Source organism: Trachypithecus francoisi, unplaced genomic scaffold (assembly GCF_009764315.1).
Source record: "Trachypithecus francoisi isolate TF-2019V2 unplaced genomic scaffold, Tfra_2.0 Lachesis_group19, whole genome shotgun sequence".
NCBI lineage: Eukaryota > Metazoa > Chordata > Mammalia > Primates > Cercopithecidae > Trachypithecus > Trachypithecus francoisi.
In genome coordinates, this window is record NW_022681464.1 from 34,341,237 (window position 1) to 34,362,577 (window position 21,341).

Sequence of the window (21,341 nt, forward strand, 5' to 3'; positions counted from 1 at the left end):
GGCCACCTCGCCCGGCTAGTTTTTTGTATTTTTTAGTAGAGACGGGGTTTCACCGTGTTCGCCAGGATGGTCTCGATCTCCTGACCTCGTGATCCGCCCGTCTCGGCCTCCCAAAGTGCTGGGATTACAGGCTTGAGCCACCGCGCCCGGCCGGAAATCACTATTTTCTCTGGCAGTTATCACACTTACTGATAGCTTCTTTATTTACCTGCTTTCTCCAGCAGACCACATGCACAGTGAGGACGGGTAACATGCCTTTTTTGTTCTCCATTTTTTCCCCTGGGACCAGAGTAGTGTCTGGCTCATTCAAAATTCTTAATACTTGTTTTTTTTTTTTTTTTTTTTTTTTTTTTTTTTTTTTTTTTTTTTTTGAGACGGAGTCTCGCTCTGTCACCCAGGCTGGAGTGCTGTGGCCGGATCTCGGCTCACTGCAAGCTCCGCCTCCCGGGTTCACGCCATTCTCCTGCCTCAGCCTCCCGAGCAGCTGGGACGACAGGCGCCCACCACCTCGCCCGGCTAGTTTTTTGTATTTTTAGTAGAGACGGGGTTTCACCGTGTTAGCCAGGATGGTCTCGATCTCCTGACCTCGTGATCCGCCCGTCTCGGCCTCCCAAAGTGCTGGGATTACAGGCTTGAGCCACCGCGCCCGGCCGGAAATCACTATTTTCTCTGGCAGTTATCACACTTACTGATAGCTTCTTTATTTACCTGCTTTCTCCAGCAGACCACATGCACAGTGAGGACGGGTAACATGCCTTTTTTGTTCTCCATTTTTTCCCCTGGGACCAGAGTAGTGTCTGGCTCATTCAAAATTCTTAATACTTGTTTTTTTTTTTTTTTTTTTTTTTTTTTTTTTTTTTTTTTTTTTGAGACGGAGTCTCGCTCTGTCACCCAGGCTGGAGTGCTGTGGCCGGATCTCGGCTCACTGCAAGCTCCGCCTCCCGGGTTCACGCCATTCTCCTGCCTCAGCCTCCCGAGCAGCTGGGACGACAGGCGCCCACCACCTCGCCCGGCTAGTTTTTTGTATTTTTTAGTAGAGACGGGGTTTCACCGTGTTAGCCAGGATGGTCTCGATCTCCTGACCTCGTGATCCACCCGACTCGGCCTCCCAAAGTGCTGGGATTACAGGCTTGAGCCACCGCGCCCGGCCTTACTTATTTGTTAATAATAAGAATACTTGAATGTGAGGCCCTGATACTGATGGAAAGGCAGGACTTGCAAATCAGGAGTGGGGAGAGGAGGGATTTTTGTAACTTCTCTCTGAAGCAGAGCATCTGTTCAAGCATTCTGTTTCCCCTGCAGACTTCAGAATCAACATGGTAATTTTAAAAATCTCACAGTTACTCTGAACCTAATATAGCACGGATTGGTCACAAGGTAAGCACTCAACTTTTTAGAACTTAATTTGGAGTTGATGAGGACAATTTGCAAGGTCAGGTGATAAAGAATACCTAAGAAATGTGCTACTTTAACTTGAGATCTCACTTAAAAGACTTTTTTTGGCTCTCACCTTTTCTCTTTTTTTTTCTTTTCTTTTCTTTTTTTTTTTTTTAAGACAGAGTCTCATTCTGTCACCCAGGCCGGAGTGCAGTGGCGCGCTCTCGGCTCATTGCAAACTCCACCTCCGAGGTTCAAGCTATTCTCATGCCTCAGTCTCCCAAGTAGCTAGAACTACAGACATGCACCTCCACACCCGGCCAATTTTTGTATTTTTAGTAGAGATGGGGTTTCACAATGTTGGCCAGGCTGGTCTCAAAACTCCTGGCCTCCACTGACCCTCCTGTCTTTGCCTCCCAAAGTGCTGGGATTACAGGCATGAGCCACCACGCCTGACCCTGAACATCTTTTAAATAAAAATAATTACTTCTATCAGATAAAAAAGACTTCTTGTCACTGTTAAGACTGTGACTCACCGGGCGCGGTAATAATCCCACACCTGTAATCCCAGCACTTTGGGAGGCTAAGGCAGGTGGATCACGAGGTCAGGAGATCGAGACCATCCTGGCTAACAAGGTGAAACCCTGTCTCTACTAAAATTAAAAAAACATTAGCTGGGCGTGATGGCGGGCACCTGTAATCCCAGCTACTCGGAAGGCTGAGGCAGGAGAATGGCGTGAACCCAGGAGGCCGAGTTTGCAGTGAGCTGAGATCATGCCACTGCACTCCAGTCTGGGTGACAGAGCGAGACTCTGTCTCAAAAAAAAAAAAAAAAAAAAAAAAAAAAGACTGTGACTCAACATTAATTTATAACTGGACAATTTGTCTATTTGTGCCTTCTATAAATAGTTATCTTCCCCCTAGAGTTAGATACTAGTACCCAAATCTTGCAAACAGTACAATAATCATATCTATTCTATCTATACTTCAGGCTTGTTGATCATATTACCAAGGACTAAATACCAGCTGGATATTGGTAGACAAGCTAGCAATACATTAACAGATCCGAATGATCCCAAAAGAGCATTATTCAGCCGGGCGTGGTGACTCACGCCTGTAATCCCAGCACTTTGGGAGACTGAGGCGGGTGGATCACCTGAGGTCAGGAGTTCAAGACCAGCCTGGCCAACATAGTGAAACCCCGTCTCTACTAAAAATACAAAAATTAGCCAGGCATAGTGACGCATGCCTGTAATCCCAGCTACTCAGGAGGCTGAGGCAGGAGAATCACTTGAACCTGGGGGGCGGAGGTTGCATGAGCTGAGATCATGCCACTGCACTCCAGTCTGGGCGTAAGAGTGATACTCCGTCTCGGGGGACGGGAGGTGGGAAAGAGGATTATTCTCTGCTTGAAATTGTTAACCCACTAATTAGTGTCTGTGCATTTTAAATATACTGTTTATCTGTTTTACTTTACCTATGGACAGATGCAAGCATTTCAGGCCTCTATTTTTGCAAGCTCAAAATGAAGCATGCATGGTACTTAACTCCTGGTCCCTGAATATAGCTTATTTTTTCCAATGCTATACAGAAATGTTCCAATATGATGTTTGAAACCTCTAGGTTTTCTTACAGAGTTGAAGTAATGCTTGGAGAAACATGATGTAGAATAAACTCGTATATATATTTTCATGATACATATTTAGAAACAATAGATTTTTACACACACAAAAATGCCTAATATTCTATATAGAATATATAGAGAGCTCTTTATAATCTAGAGCTCTTTATAATCATTAATCATTGATCCTAGTATTTGTAAGTTCTTTTCTTGGGTAAGAAATTTGGACCTGAATTCAGAGCTCTTGAATTTGGTTCTTAGCTCTGCTGCTGATGTGCCATTTGACCTGAGACAAATCATTTACCCTTACTAGACCTCAGTTTCTTCATCTATAAAATGCAGATAGTAATATCAATTTTAGAGTTTGTATGAGGATTAGAAAGACAACATAAAAATGCTTGAACTATTGAGTACTATTTAAATATAAGAAGTTAAGCTGGGCATGGTGGCTCACGCCTGTAATCCCAGCACTTTGGGAGGCCGAGACGGGCGGATCACCTGAGGTTGGGAGTTCGAGACCACCCTGACCAACAAGGAGAAACCCTGTCTCTACTAAAAATACCAAAAAATTAGCCGGGTGTGGTGGCACGTGCCTGTAATCCCAGCTTCTCGGGAGGCTGAGGCAGCAGAATTGCCCAGGAGACGGAGGTTGCAGTGAGCTGGAGATCGCGCCACTGCACTCCAACCTGGGCAACAAGAGTGAAACTCCATCTCATAAAAAAAAAAAAAAGAAGTTGATGGCCGGGCGCAGTGGCTCACACTTGTAATTCCAGCACTTTGGGAGGCCGAGGCGGGTAGATCACGAGGTCAAGAGTTTGAGACCAGCCCGGCCAACATGGTGAAACTCCGTCTCTACTAAAAATACAAAAATGAGCCGAGCACGGTGGCAGGTGCCTGTAGTCCCAGCTATTCTGGAGTCTCACTCTTTTGCCCAGGCTGTAATGCATTGGTGTGATCTCAGCTCACTGCAACCTCTGCTTCCCAGGCTCAAGTGATTCTCATGCCTCAACCTCCCAAGTAGCTGGGATTACAGGCACACGCCATCAAGTCTGACTACTTTTTGTATATTTTGTAGAGATGGAGTTTCAGCATGTTGCCCAGACTGGTCTCCAACTCCTGAGCTCCAGCAATTCGCCCACCTTGGCCTCCCACAGTGCTGGGATTACAGGCATGAGCCACCATGACTGGTCTATTCCTATTTATTTATTTATTTGTTTATTTTTTTTTTGAGATAGAGTTTCACTCTTGTTACCCAGGCTGGAGTGCAATGGTGCAATCCTGGCTCACCACAACTTCCGCCTCCTGGGTTCAAGAGATTCTCCTGCCTCAGCCTCCCAAGTTGCTGGGATTATAGACATGCACCACCATGCCCGACTAATTTTGTATTTTCAGTAGAGACAGGGTTTCTCCATGTTGGTCAGGCTGATCTCGAATTCCTGACCTCAGGTGATCCTTGGCCTCCCAAAGTGCTGGGATTACAGGCGTGAGCCACCGTATCCGGCCTCCTTTTTATTTCTGAATGGTATTCCACTGTATAGATATCCCACACTTTATTTATCCATGCACTGGTTGAAGGATATCTGGGTTGTTTTTAATTCTTGATGATTTTAAGTAAAGCTGCCATAAACATTTGTGTGTAGGTTTTTGCGCAAACATAAGTTTTTATTTCTTTTGAGTAGATATCTAGGAGCAGGATTGTTGAGTTATATGCTAAGTGTATGTTTAACTGTGTAAGAAACTGACAAACAGCTGGATACTGTGGTTCATGCCTGTAATCCTAACACTTTGGGATGCTGAAGTGAGAGGATTGCTTAAGGATGGGAGTTGGAAGCTGCAGTGAGCTAAGAAGGTGCCACTGAACTCCAGCCTGGTGACACAGCAAGACCCCTTCTCTAAAAACAAAAGATGAAACAACCAAAAAAAAAAAAAAGAAAAGAAATTTATGAGCGTTCTGGTTGCTTTGCATCCTCACAGTGTTTGGTATTATCACTGTTTTTTTTTTCTTTGGAGATGGAGTCTCACTCTGTCGCCCAGGCTAGAATGCAGTGGTGTGATCTCAGCTCACACAACCTCCACCTCACAGGTTCAAGCAATTATCTGCCTCAGCCCCGTGAGTAGCTGGGATTATAGGCATGAACCATCATATCTGGCTAATTTTTGTATTTTTAATAGAGAAAAGGTTTCACTATGTTGGTCAAGCTGGTCTTGAACTCCTGGCCCCAAGTGATCCACCCGTCTCGGCCTCCCAAAGGTCTGGAATTACAGGCATGAACCACAGCATCTGACCTTTTTTTTTTTTTTTTTTTTTTTTTTTTAATCTGAGATGTAGTTTCGCTCTGTTGCCCAGGCTAGAGTGCAGTGGCATGATCCCTGTTCACTGCAACCTCCACCTCCCAGGTTCAAGCGATTCTCCTGCCTCAGCCTCCTGAGTAGCTGGGACTACAGGTGCCTGCCACCATGCCTGGCTAATTTTTGTATTTTTAGTAGAGACAGGGTTTCACCATGTTGGCCAGGCTGGTCTTAAACTCCTGACCTCAAGTGATCCTCCTGCTTCGACCTTCCAAGTGCTGGGATTACAGGCGTGAGCCACCGTATCCGGCCTCCTTTTTATTTCTGAATGGTATTCCACTGTATAGATATCCCACACTTTATTTATCCATGCACTGGTTGAAGGATATCTGGGTTGTTTTTAATTCTTGATGATTTTAAGTAAAGCTGCCATAAACATTGTGTGTAGGTTTTTGCGCAAACATAAGTTTTTATTTCTTTTGAGTAGATATCTAGGAGCAGGATTGTTGAGTTATATGCTAAGTGTATGTTTAACTGTGTAAGAAACTGACAAACAGCTGGATACTGTGGTTCATGCCTGTAATCCTAACACTTTGGGATGCTGAAGTGAGAGGATTGCTTAAGGATGGGAGTTGGAAGCTGCAGTGAGCTAAGAAGGTGCCACTGAACTCCAGCCTGGTGACACAGCAAGACCCCTTCTCTAAAAACAAAAGATGAAACAACCAAAAAAAAAAAAAAGAAAAGAAATTTATGAGCGTTCTGGTTGCTTTGCATCCTCACAGTGTTTGGTATTATCACTGTTTTTTTTTTCTTTGGAGATGGAGTCTCACTCTGTCGCCCAGGCTAGAATGCAGTGGTGTGATCTCAGCTCACACAACCTCCACCTCACAGGTTCAAGCAATTATCTGCCTCAGCCCCGTGAGTAGCTGGGATTATAGGCATGAACCATCATATCTGGCTAATTTTTGTATTTTTAATAGAGAAAAGGTTTCACTATGTTGGTCAAGCTGGTCTTGAACTCCTGGCCCCAAGTGATCCACCCGTCTCGGCCTCCCAAAGGTCTGGAATTACAGGCATGAACCACAGCATCTGACCTTTTTTTTTTTTTTTTTTTTTTTTTTTAATCTGAGATGTAGTTTCGCTCTGTTGCCCAGGCTAGAGTGCAGTGGCATGATCCCTGTTCACTGCAACCTCCACCTCCCAGGTTCAAGCGATTCTCCTGCCTCAGCCTCCTGAGTAGCTGGGACTACAGGTGCCTGCCACCATGCCTGGCTAATTTTTGTATTTTTAGTAGAGACAGGGTTTCACCATGTTGGCCAGGCTGGTCTTAAACTCCTGACCTCAAGTGATCCTCCTGCTTCGACCTTCCAAAGTGCTGGGATTACAGGCGTGAGACACTGCACCCGGCCTGTCACTATTTTTTAAAATTATGCATTCTAATAGGTGTTAAACAGTAGATATTAAAACCAAATAAGTCAACTCAAGATTTTTAAACTGTATGCATTATAGTACATGCTTCCATTTCCTCAAAATATGTCAGAAAAAGAAGTGAGAACATTAAGAAATACCAGAAAATGAGAGGCAGAGAAAAGGTATGAGAATAATCTAAAATAGTTATATTTATACTCTCATTTTCTTTTTTAGTTCTTTTTTTTTTTTTTTTTTTTTTTTTAGTTTAAGCTGCTAGAAAGATAAATGGTATCTGCTATGGTTTGAATGTGCCCTTCAAAGCACATGTTGAAATTTAATCCTCCATGTGGCAATTTTGAGAGGTAGGGCCTTTAAGAGGTGATTGGCTCATGAGGGCTTAGCCCTTATGTATGGATTAATCTATTCATGGATTAATGGATTAATGGGTTATCATGGGAGGGTACCGGGTAGCTTTATCAGAAAAGAAAGAGAGACCAGAGCTAGCATGCTTTGCCTCCTGGCCATCTGATACCCTGCACTGCGTCAGGACTCTTCAGAGTCCCCAGCATAAGACAGCTCTCACCAAATGTGGCTCTTGACGTTTGACTTCTCAGCCTCCATAACTGTGAGAAATAAATTTCTTTTCTCATAAATGACCCAATCTCAGGTATTTGTTATAAGGAGCAGAAAACAGACTATGGCAGTATTAATCAAATTAAGTAATAAACAAAAGATACTCTGCATAAAAAGATAAGAAAATTGAGCGAATGGTTCAAATAACTGACATATTCAGCAAAAGCAGGAGTGTTACATTTGACCCCATTTTCTCTTTTCCCTAACTTCTCACACCAGGATTTTTCTCCTACAGAAAGTAAGTAACAGGTGACACCTTCTCTATGTACACCTTGTCTCCAGCTTTAGCAAAAAAACAACAACAAAAACCTCATACTTTGAGAGGGAGAGGCCCACTGTCTTGGTCCCTTCAGGCTACTATAACAGAATACCATAAACGGAGTGGCTTTACACAACAGACATTTATTTCTCACAGTTCTAAGAACTCCCTCCAGCCTCTTTTATAAGGACATTAATGTCACTCTGGTTCTGCCCTCATGATCTAATCACCTCCCAAAGGCTCTTTTCTTTTTCTTTGAATTGCATTTTCCAATTAAAAAAAAAAATGTTTTGTTTTTGTTTTTTTCGAGACAGTCTTGCTCTGTCGCCCAGGCTGGAATGCCATGGCGTGACCTCGGCTCACTGCAACCTCCGCCTCCTGGGTTCAAGCAATTCTCCTGCCTCAGCCTCCTGAGTAGCTGGGATCACAGGCTCACACTACACCCAGCTAAAACCTGTTTATTTTTTAGAGATGGGGTCTTGCTATGTTGCCTGTGCTGGCATTCAGTAGCTATTCACAGATACAATAATCAGGCACTAAAGTTGTGCACTCCTGGACTCAAGCAATTATCCTGCCTTGGCCTCCTAAGTAGCTAGGATGCCAATTTTTTTTATTGATATACAATTCCTGTATCATACAATTCACTCATTTAAAATGTAGAATCCAATGGTTTTTAGTTTCTTCATAGAGTTATGCAATCATCTCCACAATTTTAGAACATTTTTGTCATCCTCCAAAAAGCTCAATAACCATTAGTAGTCATCCCCCATTTCTCTCCCCTCACCTCTTAATACCATCACTTTGTTGTTGTTTTTTTTCTTTTATTCCTTTTTTATTCCTTTTTTTCTTTTTTGTATTTTCTGTAGAGACGGGGTTCTCACTATGTTGCCCAAGCTGGTCTCAAATTCCTGGGATCAAGCCATCCTCCCACCTCAGCCTCCCAAAGTGTTGGGATTACAGGCATAAGCCATCATGCCTAGCCAATACGATAACTTTGGGGGTTAGAATTTCAACATATAAATTTTGGGGAAACACAAACATTCTGATCATAGCACCTACCACAAATTCAGTCTGTACGTTATTAAATGAAAGTAAAAATACTCAAAGTGTTAAAACAAAAGTGGTAGACTACTCTTCAAAAACAGGCAAATATGGGCCAAGTGCAGTGATTCATGCTTGTCATCCTAGCTATTTGTGAAGCTGGGGCAGGGGGATTCTTGAGCTCAGGAGTTTAAGGCTGCAGTGAGCTATTTTTGTTTGTTTGTTCATTTTTGAGACAGGGTCTTGTCCTGTCACGCAGGCTGGAGTGCAATAGCACCATTTCGGTTCACTGCTGCAGCCTTGACCTCCCAAGGCTCAACTGATCCTCCCACCTCAGCCTCCTGAGTACCTGGGACTACAGGCACAGTCCACCATGCCTGGCTAATTTTTTTTTCTTTTCTTTTTTTTTTTTTTTTTTGAGGCGGAGTCTCGCTCTGTCGCCCGGACTGGAGTGCAGTGGCCAGATCTCAGCTCACTGCAAGCTCCGCCTCCCGAGTAGCTGGGACTACAGGCGCCCGCCACCTCGCCCAGCTAGTTTTTGTATTTTTTTAGTAGAGACGGGGTTTCACCGTGTTAGCCAGGATGGTCTCGATCTCCTGACCTCGTGATCCGCCCGTCTCGGCCTCCCAAAGTGCTGGGATTACAGGCTTGAGCCACCGCGCCCGGCCAATTCTTTTTTTTTTTTTTTTTGTAGAGATGGGGGTCTTACCATGTTGCCCAGGATGGTCTTGAACTTCTGGGCTCAAGCCATCTTCCCACCTTAGCCTCCCAAAGTGCTGGGATTAGACTCATGAGCCACCATACTGAGCTCCTGCAGTGAGCTCTGATTGTGCCACTGCACTCCAATCTGGGCGACAGGGAGACACTGTCTCTAAAAACAAAACCCCAACTAATAATAATTCATAAAAATAACATCTACTGATCTTTCACTTTATGTCAAATACTATTCAAAGTACTTTACATGTATTTATTATTTTAATCCACCCAATGCACCTTTCATGTTTGATGGATGAGGAAAACGAGGCACAGAAAATTTAGATAGCCTGTCCAAGGTCACTGAAAGAATTGAAGGGCAGAGACAGTACTCAAATTCAGAGTCTGGCTCCAGGGCTCCCCTCTTTCATCAATATGTTACACTGTATAAGAAAATGTAGCCGGGCGCGGTGGCTCACGCCTGTAATCCCAGCACTTTGGGAGGCCGAGGCGGGCGGATCACCTGAGGTTGGGAGTTCGAGACCAGCCTGACTGACATGGAGAAACCCCGTCTCTACTAAAAATATAAAATTAGCCAGGCATGGTGGTGCATGCCTGTAATCCCTGCTACTCAGGAGGCTGAGGCAGAAGAATCTCTTGAACCCAGGAGGCAGAGGTTGTGGTGAGCCAAGACCGCGCGATTGCACTCCAGCCTGGGCAACGAGAGTGAAACTCCGACTCAAAAGAAAAAGAATGTAAATAACACAAGAATGAAAAACAGTATGGTAATGGAGGGCCTCAAATAGTCGACAAAAGGAAAGACCAAAAAAAAATTAAAAATGAAAAACAGTATGAATGCCAGGTATGGAGCATTCTTGACAAAAAAAAAATTTTTTTTCTTTTTTTTTTCTCCCAGAGCCTTCAGATGGAGACAAAAAAATTGAACTTGAAGCATATCAGTCCAACTAGATCAAACCTCCAGTTAGGAGACATTCAGGGGACAGAGGAGCATGTTAAAAGATAACCTGGGGATGCAATCTACAAAATGCAGAGTTTAGAAAACTTTATTAATTGTAAGGGAAGACCTAAAATGGAGTAAGAAAACAAACAGGGCCAGGCTTGGTGACTCATACCTGTAATCCTAGCACTTTGGGAAGCAGAGGTGAGTGGACTGAGCCCAGGAGTTTGAGACCAGCTTGGGCAACATAGAGACGTCATCTTTACAAGAAAAAAAAAAAAACAGGTGGGTGTGGTGGCATGCATGTGTAATTCTAGCTACTCAGGAGGCTGAGATGGAGGATTGCTTAATCCCAGGAGTTTGAGGCTACAGTGAGCTATGATCATGCCACTGCATTCCAGCCTATGAGACAGAATAAGACTCCATCTCTAAAAAAACAGAATTAATCGGCCGGGCGCGGTGGCTCAAGCCTGTAATCCCAGCACTTTGGGAGGCCGAGACGGGCGGATCACGAGGTCAGGAGATCGAGACCATCCTGGCTAACACGGTGAAACCCGTCTCTACTAAAATAACAAAAATTAGCCGGGCGAGATGGCGGGCGCCTGTAGTCCCAGCTACTCGGGAGGCTGAGGCGAGAGAATGGCGTGAACCCGGGAGGCGGAGCTTGCAGTGAGCTGAGATCGGCCACTGCACTCCAGCCTGGGCGACAGAGCGAGACTCCGTCTCAAAAAAAATAAATAATAAATAAAAAAATAAAAAAACAGAATTAAATTTTTAAAAAATAAGCAGGGAAGGATAGACAGACAAAATGTATGCACATATGTCACAAATAGACATCAGCAATAAGCAATCAAATTCATTTTGGATTCTATCTGTATATATATTGTAAAGTTTTGGGGTTTCAAAAGCACCAATTAACTACACTCTCCATCTCCAGATTTTGAATTAAATTGAGAAAACAGATGGGGTCAGATTATCTGCTTTATTAGTGGTAAAGCTAGATTTAAAACATAGATTGGATTGGAAGATAAAATGAAATGCCCTCCTTCCCCCAGGGCACAACTCAGGATGAGCTTATAGGGAGAGCTGAATGCATAGAGCACATTTACCCCGAGTGTGGGTCATGCACAGAAAAGAAAGCCGGCCGGGCGCGGTGGCTCAAGCCTGTAATCCCAGCACTTTGGGAGGCCAAGACGGGTGGATCGCGAGGTCAGGAGATCGAGACCAACCTAGCTAACACGGCGAAACCCCGTCTCTACTAAAAAATACAAAAAACTAGCCGGGCGAGGTGGCGGGCGCCTGTAGTCCCAGCTACTCGGGAGGCTGAGGCAGGAGAATGGCGTAAACCCGGGAGGCGGAGCTTGCAGTGAGCTGAGATCCGGCCACTGCACTCCAGCCTGGGCGACAGAGCGAGACTCCGTCTCAAAAAAAAAGAAAGCCATATAGTGTGGAGCTCCTCCAGGCCTGCCTTTTGGCAGATGCCCCCAGGGAATGCCAGCACAACACATACTCTCTTGCTGAGGGAGGGAAACAAAATGGCCAACCCTCTTCTACCCTCAATATTTTATGAGCTGTATTCTATTTTATAGGCTCAGGCAGGAATATGGAAAGAGGAAGAAATGTGTTGCCCTTATACGAAAGATAATTTGGCCAGGCCCAACGGCTCACGCTTGTAATCTCAGCACTTTGGGAGGCTGAGTAGGGCGGATCACCTGAGGCTAGGAGTTCAGGACTAGCCTGGCCAAAGTGGTGAAACCCTGTCTCTACTAAAAATGCAAAAAAGTAGCTGGGCATGGTGGCAGGCGCCTGTAATCCCAGCTGCTCGGGAGGCTGAGGCAGGAGAATCACTTGAACCTAGGAGGTGGACATTGCAGAGGGCCGAGATTGCACCACTGCACTCCAGCCCGGGCAACAAGAGCGAAACTCCATCTAAAAAATAAATGAATAAATAAATAAAGGTAATTTATAGGTTAAAATTTTCATGAATATTCCCTGAGAGGTGTCATTTTATGAGAACATTTAATAATGTTCTCTAGAACTTGTTAAGTATAATTAGGAAACTAAAACACATTATTTCTTACTGCAATATAATCCACAAAAAATATAGAAAATATAATCCATAAAAAAATTCATAATAAATTCAAAATAGTAACTCCAAAGAGACCTTGGCCTAATAAACATGCTTCTCAGCTGGGCGTGGTGGCTCAAGCCTGTAATCCCAGCACTTTGGGAGGCCGAGACGGGCGGATCACGAGGTCAGGAGATCGAGACCATCCTGGCTAACATGGTGAAACCCCGTCTCTACTAAAAAATACAAAAAATTAGCCGGGCGTGGTGGTGGGCGCCTGTAGTCCCAGCTACTCGGGAGGCTGAGGCAGGAGAATGGCGTGAACCTGGGAGGCGGAGCTTGTGGTGAGCTGAGATCCGGCCATTGCACTCCAGCCTGGGCGACAGAGCGAGACTCTGTCTCAAAAAAATAAATAAATAAATAAAATAAAATAAAAATAAAAAAAAAAACATGCTTCTCACTGAAATGCAATATGTTCTTAACAGAACATTGGCTTCTTCTAAATTGGATGCCAACAAAACATCCACATAAACAAACATTGTCAATGTTACACATAAAGTGTAAATAAATATAGAAGATGCATGCAAAAAGGCAAGGTTGTCGTTTACTGGGTGGGAAAAACTAGGTTAAAGGTGAAAGTGGCCTCGCATGGTGGCTCACGCCTATAATCCCAGCACTTTGGGAGGCCGAGGTAGGCAAATCACGAGGTCAGGAGTTCGAGACCAGCCTGGCCAACACGGTGAAACCCCATCTCTACTAAAAATTCAAAAAATTAGTTGGGCATGGTGGTGGGCGCCTGTAATCCCAGCTACTCGGGAGGCTGAGGCAGGAGAATTGCTCGAACCCGGAGGCAGAGGTTGCAGTGAGCCAAGATTGCGCCACTGCACTCCAGACCAGGTGATAGTGCGAGATTCTGTCTCAAAAAAAGTGAAAGTGACTAATGGTGAGTAGATACGCAAATGAGGTGATGATCAGGAGAGAAGATGTGAAGAGTTGGGCTCTGTGATGGTGACTTTTATTGTGTAAACTCGACCAGGCCACAGGGTGTCCAGATATACGGCAAAACATTCCTTCTGGGTGTGTCTGTGACAGTGTTTCCGGATGAGACAAGCTTTTGAATCAACAGATTAAAGATTGCTCTTCCAAATGTGGGTGAGCCTCATCCAACCCACTGAGAGCTTGAACAAAACAAAAAGGAATTTGCTCTCTCCACCTGTCTGAGCTGAGACACTGGTTTTCTGCCCTCATACTGGAACTCACACCATCGGTGCTCATGGTTATCAGGCACTGGGACTCACCCTGAACTATGCTACTGACTTATCTTAGTCTCAGCCTCCATAGTCATAGCCAATTCCTTACAAGAAGTTTCTTTCTGTATCTCTCCTATGGGTTCCATTTCTCTGGAGAATCCTAATACAGTCCCCCCAAATAGTTTATTGGTGTTCTTTAATCTATTAATGTCCTGGCCGGGTGTGGTGGCTCACACCTATAATCCCAGCACTTTGGGTGGTAGAGATACGCAGATCACCTGAGGTCAGAAGTTCAAGAGGAGCCTGGGCAAGATGGCAAAACCCTGTCTCTACTAAAAATACAAAAATTAGGCCGGGCGCGGTGGCTCAAGCCTGTAATCCCAGCACTTTGGGAGGCCGAGACGGGCGGATCACGAGGTCAGGAGATCGAGACCATCCTGGCTAACATGGTGAAACCCCGTCTCTACTAAAAAATACAAAAAACTAGCCGGGCGACATGGCGGGCGCCTGTAGTCCCAGCTGCTTGGGAGGCTGAGGCAGGAGAATGGCGTAAACCCAGGAGGCGGAGCTTGCAGTGAGCTGAGACCCACTGCACTCCAGCCTGGGCGGCAGAGCGAGACTCCGTCTCAAAAAAAAAAAAAAAAAAAAAATTAGCCAGGCATGGTGGTATGCACCTGTAGTCCCAGCTAATCGGGAGGCTGAGGTATGAGAATCGGAGGTTGCAGAGAGCGAAGATCACACCACTGCACTCCAGCCTCAGCAACAGAATGAGGCTGTCTCAAAAAAAAAAAAAAAAAAAAAAAACTTCAACATGAGATTTGGAGGGGACTAACACCCAAACTATAGCAACCCATATATTTAGATGCATGCTAGCCAAATCCCTCAGATGATGTAATCTTTCTAGCAAGAACAAAAAAACAAATTATCAAATGCTCTAATTGTGCACAGTTAAGGGGAAGTACTCAATAACAAGAAATGCTAGGTCTCTGACTCAAATCTTTTTTTTTTCTGAGATGGAGCCTCGCTCTGTCGCCCAGGCTGGAGTGCAGTGGTGCGATCTCGGCTCACTGTAAGCTCTGCCTCCTGGGTTCATGCCATTCTCCTGCCTCAGCCTCCCAAGTAGCTGGAACTACAGGCGCCCGCCACCACGCTTGGCTAATTTTTTTGTATTTTTAGTAGAGACGGGGTTTCACCATGTTAGCTGAGATGGTCTCGATCTCCTGACCTCGTGATCCGCCTGCCTCGGCCTCCCAAAGTGCTGAGATTACAGGCATGAGCCACCGTGCCCAGTTTTGTTTTTTTTTTAATTGAGATGGAGTTTCACTCTTGTTGCCCAGGCTGTAGTGCAATGGCATGATCTCAGCTCACTGCAACCGCTGCCTTCCGGGTTCAAGCAATTCTCCTCCCTCAGCCTCCCGAGTACCTGGGACTATAGGCGTGTTACACCACACTTAGCTAATTTTTGTATTTTTAGTAGAGATAGGGTTTCACCATGTTGGCCAGACTGATCTTGAATTTCTGACTTCAGGTGATCCGCCCACCTCAGCCTTTCAAAGTGCTGGGATTACAGGTGTAAGCCACCATGCCCAGACCTCTGACTCAAATCTTAAAACTTCAGAATAGAAGTCGGATTCAGATTGTGCAGAAATATACATCAGCCTGTGACAAGGAGCAGACATGGAAATGACTCTTAATTGGAAACACCCTGCTGGAACCTGAATCATTCTGAAATTGCAAAATCTCATCCCTGATTTAGACGGCTCTTACCGGGGAAAAAAGTAGCCGTTGAATGGCTATTCAACCAACCATGGATTAAGACAAAGGAAACTGAAGCTTCAGTCTTGAAAGTTTTCATCAGTTGCCTTTCCATATTTTGTTTTAAATTCTAGAATTCCACAGCTGATTTTCGTCCCCAGATGCATCAAACTTACCCCGAGAGGTTCCCCAGAGTGGAAGGCTTAGGGTCAGGTCTGTCCTCAAATGGCCAGCTCTGTCACTGTGAAGGCTGTTTAATAGTAAACACAGGACAATCGTGGCCTTAGCTGCCTTGCAGTTCCCCTCCTCCAGGACCTAGTGCTCCCCTGCAGCCAGCAGACAAGGGCCAATTATTATGATACAGCAGTGATTTGGAACGAGAGTTGATAAGAGAGGTTTTGTTTCCAGAGTATGTAGCTTATTGGAACCTTGTTTCAGTTAAGAGATATTGGATGGTTTCTTACCTCCTCTCCTAAAGACAGGCTGACCCAGTGTGGTGTGCTCCTCACTGGTAATTCTAGGATACACTCAGGTAAAAATATAATTGTTCATTAATTTTCCTGAGCATCACTGCAGACAGATGGAAATACAGTCTTGATTATAGTGGTTTTAATATGATTGTCAAGTTTTACTTTCCAGTCCATCAACTTTTATCTTTAATTACCCAAAGGTCAGTCTGTACTGACCTTTGTATCAAGCCATAATGGAGCCAGGCGTGGTGGCTCACATCTATAATCCCAGCACTTTGGGAGGCCAAGGTGGGCGTATCACCTGAGGTCAGGTGTTCCAGACCAGCCTGGCCAAGATGGTGAAACCCCGTCTCTACTAAAAGTACCAAAATCGGCTGGGCACCGTGGCTCACGCCTGTAATCCCAGCACTTTGGGAGGCCAAGACGGGTGGATCATGAGGTCAGGAGATGGAGATCATCCTGGCTAACACGGTGAAACCCTGTCTCTACTAAAAATACAGAACATTAGCCGGGTGTGGTGACAGGCACCTGTAGTCCCAGCTACTTGGGAGGCTGAGGCAGGAGAATGGCGTGAACCTGGGAGGCAGAGCTTGAAGTGAGCCAAGATTGCGCCACTGCACTCCAGCCTCGGCGACAGTGAGAATCCGTCTCAAAAAAAAAAAAAAGGACAAAATTTAGCACGGCATGGTGACACACGCCTGTAGTCCCAGCTACTAGGGAGGCTGAAATGGGAGAACTGCTTGAACCCGGGAGGCAGAGGTTGCAGTGAGCTGAGATCACGCCATTGCTGGAATGCCTCACTCTGTTGTCCAGCCTGGGCAACAGAGTGAGACTCTGTCTAAAAAAAAAAAAAATAGAAAAAAAAAAAACCAGAGAGAATGAGAGGAAGAGAAGGGAGGGAGGAAGAAAGGAAGGAATGAAGGGAGGGAGGCACATAATGGAGAATACAAAAGAATTCTACCCTCAAAAATATTAAAATCGGTTGGAGACACACTGAACAAGACAGTAAGACTTAAGGATATATGCCGAGTAACATTTGAGTAGTGCTAGACAGCTTAGCACAGAGAAAACCCACACAAGGGAAGCCATCAGTGACTGTGACAAGGAGTGAAGGAGGACAACCGGGGAATACATCCTAGGAGGTAGGAAAAGCACTGAGCCTGCGCTCCCATCCTCCAGACACCAGTGACTTATTGTGGCCTCCTTGGGGGCTTCAGTTTGCTCAACTGGAAAACAGAAGGCAAGGACTAGATGGTCTATAATGTCTTTCAGCTATAATGATACAGGATTCTTTTTTTTTTTTTTTTTTTTTTTTTGAGACGGAGTCTTGCTCTGCCACCCAGGCTGGAGTGCAGTGGCCGGCTCTCAGCTCACTGCAAGCTCCGCCTCCTGGGTTCATGCCATTCTCCTGTCTCAGCCTCCCGAGTAGCTGGGACTACAGGCGCCCGCCTCGTCGCCCGGCTAGTTTTTTGTATTTTTAGTAGAGACGGGGTTTCACCGTATTAGCCAGGATGGTCTCGATCTCCTGACCTCGTGATCCGCCCGTCTCGGCCTCCCAAAGTGCTGGGATTACAGGCTTGAGCCACCACGCCCGGCCGCGATACAGGATTCTTAAGGACAAACGCAGAGAACTTGGGAAGGTGAGGATGTTACAGGAAGAGGAAGGACAAGCACAAAGCCACAGAAGTAGGAAATCACTAGTTATGCATAGGCAGCGTGTGTTGTGGGACAGCAAAGACAAACAAGTCTGTTTATTCTAATTCTTTTTTTTTTTTTTTGAGATGTTTAAAATGGCCCCCAGGTTTAGTGCTGTCGTGTTCCTAAATTCAAGAAGACTGTGATGTGCCTTTTTGAGAAAATAAGTGTTAGATAAGCTTTGTTTGTTTGGATGAGTTACAGTGCTCCTAGCCATGAATTAACAAATCAGTAGTATATATGTACTACATATACTACTATATATATGTCTTTAAACAGAAACACTCATAAAACAAGGTTATGTATTAGTTGGTTGATGAAAATGTGACTAGAGGCTTGCAGGAACTTAACCCTGTTTTCCCTAGAAGCAGTGGTTTAGTATTAACAACTTTACACAACTACTGAATGTTCTAAGAATTGACTGCATTGGATATCTACAGCCTTGCTATTACTATTTTCTTCATAAACTGAATCTCACTGTATACTAACATTCCTCAAAATACAAGGAATACATAAACAAAATCCTAAAACTTCACTGAGAAGAAAAGCTGGTTCAGATAGAGAACACTATTATGTTCCCACACAGAAAGAACTAAGTATTACAAAATTTATCAGCTGGGCGCGGTGGCTCACGTCTGTAATCCCAGCACTTTGGGAGCCCGAGGCAGGGGATCACGAGGTCAGGAGATCGAGACCATCCTGGCTAACACGGTGAAACCCCATCTCTACTAAAAATACAAAAACTTAGCCAGGCGTGGTGGTGGGCGCCTGTAGTCCCAGCTACTTGGGAGGCCGAGACAGGAGAATGGCATGAACCCGAGAAGTGGAGCTTGCAGTGAGCCCAGATTGCACCACTGCACTCCAGCCTGGGTGACAGAGCAAGACTCCGTATCCAAAAAAAAAAAAAAAAAAAAAAATGATGTTCCTTTTCAAAAGTACTCCTATCAGCTGGACACAGTGGCTCATACCTGTAATCCCAGCACTTTGGATGCCCGAGGGAGGCAGATCACTTGAGGTCTGGCGTTAAAGAGACCAGCCTGGCCAAAATGGTGAAACCCTGTCTCTACTAAAAATACAAAGATTAGCCGAGTGTGGTGGTGCATGCCTATAATCCCAGCTACTTGGGAGGCTGAGGCATGAGAATCACTTGAACCTAGGACACAGAGGTTGCAGTGAGCCAAGATTGCACCACTGTACTCCAGTCTGGGTGAAGGAGTGAGACTCTGTCTCAAAAAAAAAAAAAAAAAAAGGAAAAGGAAAAGAAGGTACTCCTCTTATTTTACAGAGCCACAAGAATTTCACATTAATAAAGCCAGTATGACATACTTTTAATGCCTTTAGAAAATGTGTGCTTGGCTGGGCGCGGTGGCTCAAGCCTGTAATCCCAGCACTTTGGGAGGCCGAGACGGGCGGATCACGAGGTCAGGAGATCAAGACCATCCTGGCTAATACGGTGAAACCCTGTCTCTACTTAAAAATACAAAAAACTAGCCGGGCGACGAGGCGGGCGCCTGTAGTCCCAGCTACTCGGGAGGCTGAGGCAGGAGAATGGCATAAACCCGGGAGGCGGAGCTTGCAGTGAGCTGAGATCCAGCCACTGCACTCCAGCCTGGGTGGCAGAGCAAGACTCCGTCTCAAAAAAAAAAAAAAAAAAAGAAAATGTGTGCTGTTGGTTTATTATGACAGAGATTCTTCTTATTATGGAGGTATTTTCTAGGTTAGGTCTTCAGGAATAAGAACTGTATGTTATTAAATGTTATCTACTATAGGTAATACATGAATTGTTTGCTGACTACGTTAATCTATCTCAAAATACTAAGCTATGCTTGCTGAGTATTTTGCAATGATAGATTAAAATAAACTGAAATTTCATTTTCTATTCCTTCACTTTGGGTTTTCTATCTATATTCATAATACATTTCTTTAAAAAACTGAAGTTCGTATGTAACATCTCATTAAATATCAGATGTGTACAAAATGCTGCAGTCCTGAGATCCCATATGCCTTTTTTTGCTAGGCAGGGGTGGAGTGGCGAAGAGGGATCAAGAGAAGCATGTTAAACTCTAGTCTGTTTTCTATTCATACGACAATGCTTCCTTTATAGCAAATGATGGTAATCAGTTCAAACAGCTTTTTCTTCACCCAATTTTAGCCCTTTCACATGAAAATGAAATAATGACCTCTAGTGGAATAAACTCAGTCTAGTACCCACTGTGATTATTACATTTAAACTGTTACTAGACTGGCTCCACACTGCAAACATCCTAGACACAAAAACTCTCAAAACAAATTTTTTTTTTTTGAGACAGTCTCGCTCTGTCACTCAGGCTGGAGTGCAATGGCGTGATCTCAGCTCACTGCAACCTCTGCCTCCAGGGTTCAAGTGATTCTCCCGCCTAAGCCTCCCTAGTAACTGGGATTACAGGCACCCGCCACCACACCAAGCTAATTTTTGTATTGTCAGTAGATAGGGTTTCACCGTGTTACCCAGGCTGGTCTTGAACTCCTGACCTCGAGTGATTCGCCCATCTCAGCCTCCCAAAGTGCTGAGGTTACAGGTGTGAGCCGCCACACCAGGCCAAAATGTAATTTTAAATCTCTTATGTTATGTGGCCGTTTTCATTTTTTAAATTTTAAAATTTAAGAGCCAGGTCTGACTAGGTTACCCAGGCTGCTTGCAATCATAGCACGCTATAGCATCAAATTCCCAGGCTCTAGCAATCCTCTTGCCTTAGCCTCCCCAGTAGCATGGACTACAGGTGTGCACCAGGGCACCCAGCTCCAATTTGATGTCTGCTTCCCTTTTAGTCTATAAGCTCCATGAGGACAGGAGGCAACTGTTTATTTCCTACTCTTGTGGGGTTTTCTGTTTGATCCCTTCAATAAATCTCTCCACTGCTGCATTTCAGGGGTCTCTTGCCTTTTGCCTTCTACTTGGATGCAACCAATAGGAGCACCAACAGGTCAGAAGATGGAAAAGAATGAAATCCAGTTATTTATTCCCCCAGCTTCTTAATTAAGGAAAGGTATAAGCCGGGCACAGTGGCTCACGCCTGTAATCCCAGCACGTTGGGAGGCCAAGGCGTGCGGATCACGAGGTCAGGAGAACGAGACCATCCTGACTAACACAGTGAAAACCCGTCTCTACTAAAGACAAAAAATTAGCCGGGTGTGGTGGTGGGCACCTGTAGTCCCAGCTACTTGGGAGCCTGAGGCAGGAGAATGGCCTGAACCCAGGAGGCGGAGCTTGCAGTGAGCAGAGATCATGCCATTGCACTCCAGCCTAGATAAAGAGCAAGACTCTGTCTCAAAAAAAAAAAAAAAAAAAAAGGTATGGAGAAAAATTACATATTGATTGTATCTTGTCAGGCCAACTCACCTTTAATATATTTACTATTAAAGAATTGTCTTCAGTGTGGCCAACATGGTGAAACCCCGTCTCTACTAAATACAAAAAAATTAGCTGGTTGTGGTGGCGCACGTCAATAATCCCAGCTACTCCAAAGGCGGAGGCACAATAATCGCTTGAACCTGGGACGCAGAGGTTGCAGTGAGCCAAGATCGCACCACTGCACTCCAGTCTGGGCGACACAGCAAGACTCCGTCTCAAAAGAAAGAAAAAAAAAATTGTCTTAATCATCATGAATTTTATACATCCCTTTTTGGATCATAGAACCTGTAATAAAACTGAATAACCACTGCCAATAATTTGTGGGGGAAAAAAGCTAATTACTACATAGCTTCGATAAATTATGAAAAAACAGAATATCAACTGTGGAAAAATCAAAAAGTATTTGAATTTACTTGATGAGGTAAGATACT

The 21,341-nt window shown here is 44.7% G+C and overlaps 1 protein-coding gene across 2 annotated transcripts in view; it reads left to right on the forward strand.

The window, feature by feature from the left end:
* The window catches only part of ABHD3 (abhydrolase domain containing 3, phospholipase), a 70,376-nt gene extending 52,198 nt beyond the window's left edge, over positions 1-18,178 (forward strand). The window contains exons 9-10 of one of the 2 annotated variants that reach the window (XR_004429251.1): positions 10,240-10,343; positions 17,606-18,178. Coding sequence is in view for 1 of the 2 variants with exons in the window: in XM_033178163.1 (XP_033034054.1) it covers positions 10,240-10,292 (53 nt within the window). In the remaining variant the exon portion in view is untranslated. Of the gene's footprint in view, positions 1-10,239; positions 10,456-17,605 lie in introns of those variants that run through there. The other variant, XM_033178163.1, reaches the window with a different exon arrangement.
* Positions 18,179-21,341: the final 3,163 nt, after the last annotated feature.